Source organism: Papilio xuthus, unplaced genomic scaffold, assembly GCF_000836235.2.
Source record: "Papilio xuthus unplaced genomic scaffold, Pxut_1.1 DF826938.1, whole genome shotgun sequence".
Lineage (NCBI taxonomy): Eukaryota > Metazoa > Arthropoda > Insecta > Lepidoptera > Papilionidae > Papilio > Papilio xuthus.
In genome coordinates this window covers 1,041,541-1,043,227 of record NW_013531711.1, presented here as the reverse complement: position 1 = coordinate 1,043,227, position 1,687 = coordinate 1,041,541, and the positions used below count along the sequence as shown (strand labels likewise).

Genomic DNA, 1,687 nt, shown 5'->3' with positions numbered 1-1,687 from the left:
CCGTCAGAGAGTACAGATGTTGGAGCAAGAGTTACGCCGAGAGCGTGAACGACTTCGTGCGACGGACAACCGCCGTCGATCGACGTCACGGCGTGGCAGCGAGCGTCGGGAGTCCTCCGAACGTCGGGTAGCCGGGTGCCGTGCGGAGCTACGTAGCATCGAGCGCCGCGAGCCCTCCGGACGTCGGGAAGCCGAGTGCCGTGCGGAGCTACGTGTCAGCGAGCACCGCGAGCCCTCCGGACGTCGGGAAGCCGAGTGCCGTGCGGAGCTACGTGTCAGCGAGCACCGCGAGCCCTCTGGACGTCGGGATGCCGAGCGTCGGACAGATCTACGTGTCGGCGAGCATTGCGGAGAGCTTCGTGACAGCGAGCGTCGCGAGCCGTCCGGACGTCGGGCAGAGCTTCGTGTCAGCGAGCATCACGAGCCCTCCGTTCATCGGGAAGCTGAGCGCCGGGCAGAGCAACGGGTCGACCAACATATCAATGCAGAAGAAAATATGAGGTCACGTAGTTCATCTTTTTCTAAGAACGATTTTCTTAATTTTTTAAAATTGCTTAAGGAGGATCTGTCGTCACAGCCACATAAACAATGCACAGTCGTCACAAAAGATAGACCACCAAAATATATTGCCTAATTTTGATCCATCAACTAAAAATCAACGTGTTGATATATGGCTTAAAAAGGTCAATGAATGTGCATCCGTATATGGTTGGGACGATAGAACTACCACTCACTTTGCCATGCAGAAACTCCAAGGACTGGCTAAAATTTGGTACGAAAGTTTGAATTCCATTCTCTTTAGCTGGAACGAATGGCAGGATAAATTGATAAATGCATTTCCTTGTGAACAAAATTACGGCCAGACCTTGGAGGATATGCTAAAAAGAAAAAGTAAGTTTAATGAGCCTATTGAGGTTTATTATTACGAAAAGCTTGCTCTAGTAACTCAATGCGATATAGTAGGAAAGCGTGCCGTGGACTGCGTTATTCACGGCTTGTCAGATAGGACGCTTAGATCAGGTGCCCTGGCATTACGTTGCAGTCACCCTGATCAACTTTTGCAGTTCTTAATAAGCAATAAAGATACTCATCAGCCTTCCGCGGACCGTGGTCAATTTCGTGATAAACTTTTAGATAATACATATCAGAGTTATAATCAGAACCAAGCACATAAGGTTATAGTTAGATCGGTTCAACCCATAGGTTGCTATAATTGTAAGGAGAAAGGCCATAGTTTTCTACATTGTCCTAAACCTATCTTAAAGTGCCAACGATGCAATAAAATCGGTCATACGTTAGATACCTGTTTTAGCAAGTCAGGGGAAAAGCCGACGAATACTAACGCTACAGTTTCAAAAACAATGCGCATAGATTCTGTCGAACACTGTACTCAAGGCTCAAACTCCAAATTTATAAAAGAGGTTATTGTTAATGGGGTGTCCCTACAGGGATTCATAGATTTTGGAAGTGAGGTTACTTTGATTAAGGAGTCGGTAACCAAGGAGTTAGGCTTGTTTCACGATAACACGTCCTCTCAAATGAAAGGCTTCGGTAATAGCGTTGTGCAATCTCTTGGAGAGCTATCGCTCGACTTGAGTATAGACGATGTCAAAGCCAGAGTTATTTGTAAGGTAGTCTGTGACGATTTCTTGGAAAAACCCTTGCTAATTGGTCAAACTTTTACGGA

General features: G+C 46.8%; 1 protein-coding gene across 1 annotated transcript in view; it reads left to right on the top strand.

Moving 5' to 3' along the window:
• The first annotated feature begins 16 nt into the window (after positions 1-16).
• The window catches only part of LOC106121570 (uncharacterized), a 40,294-nt gene continuing 38,623 nt past the window's right edge, over positions 17-1,687 (top strand). The window contains exons 1-2 of the mRNA XM_013317282.1: positions 17-501; positions 560-1,681. Coding sequence (XP_013172736.1) covers positions 17-501; positions 560-1,681 — 1,607 coding nt within the window. The remainder of the gene's footprint in view (positions 502-559; positions 1,682-1,687) is intronic.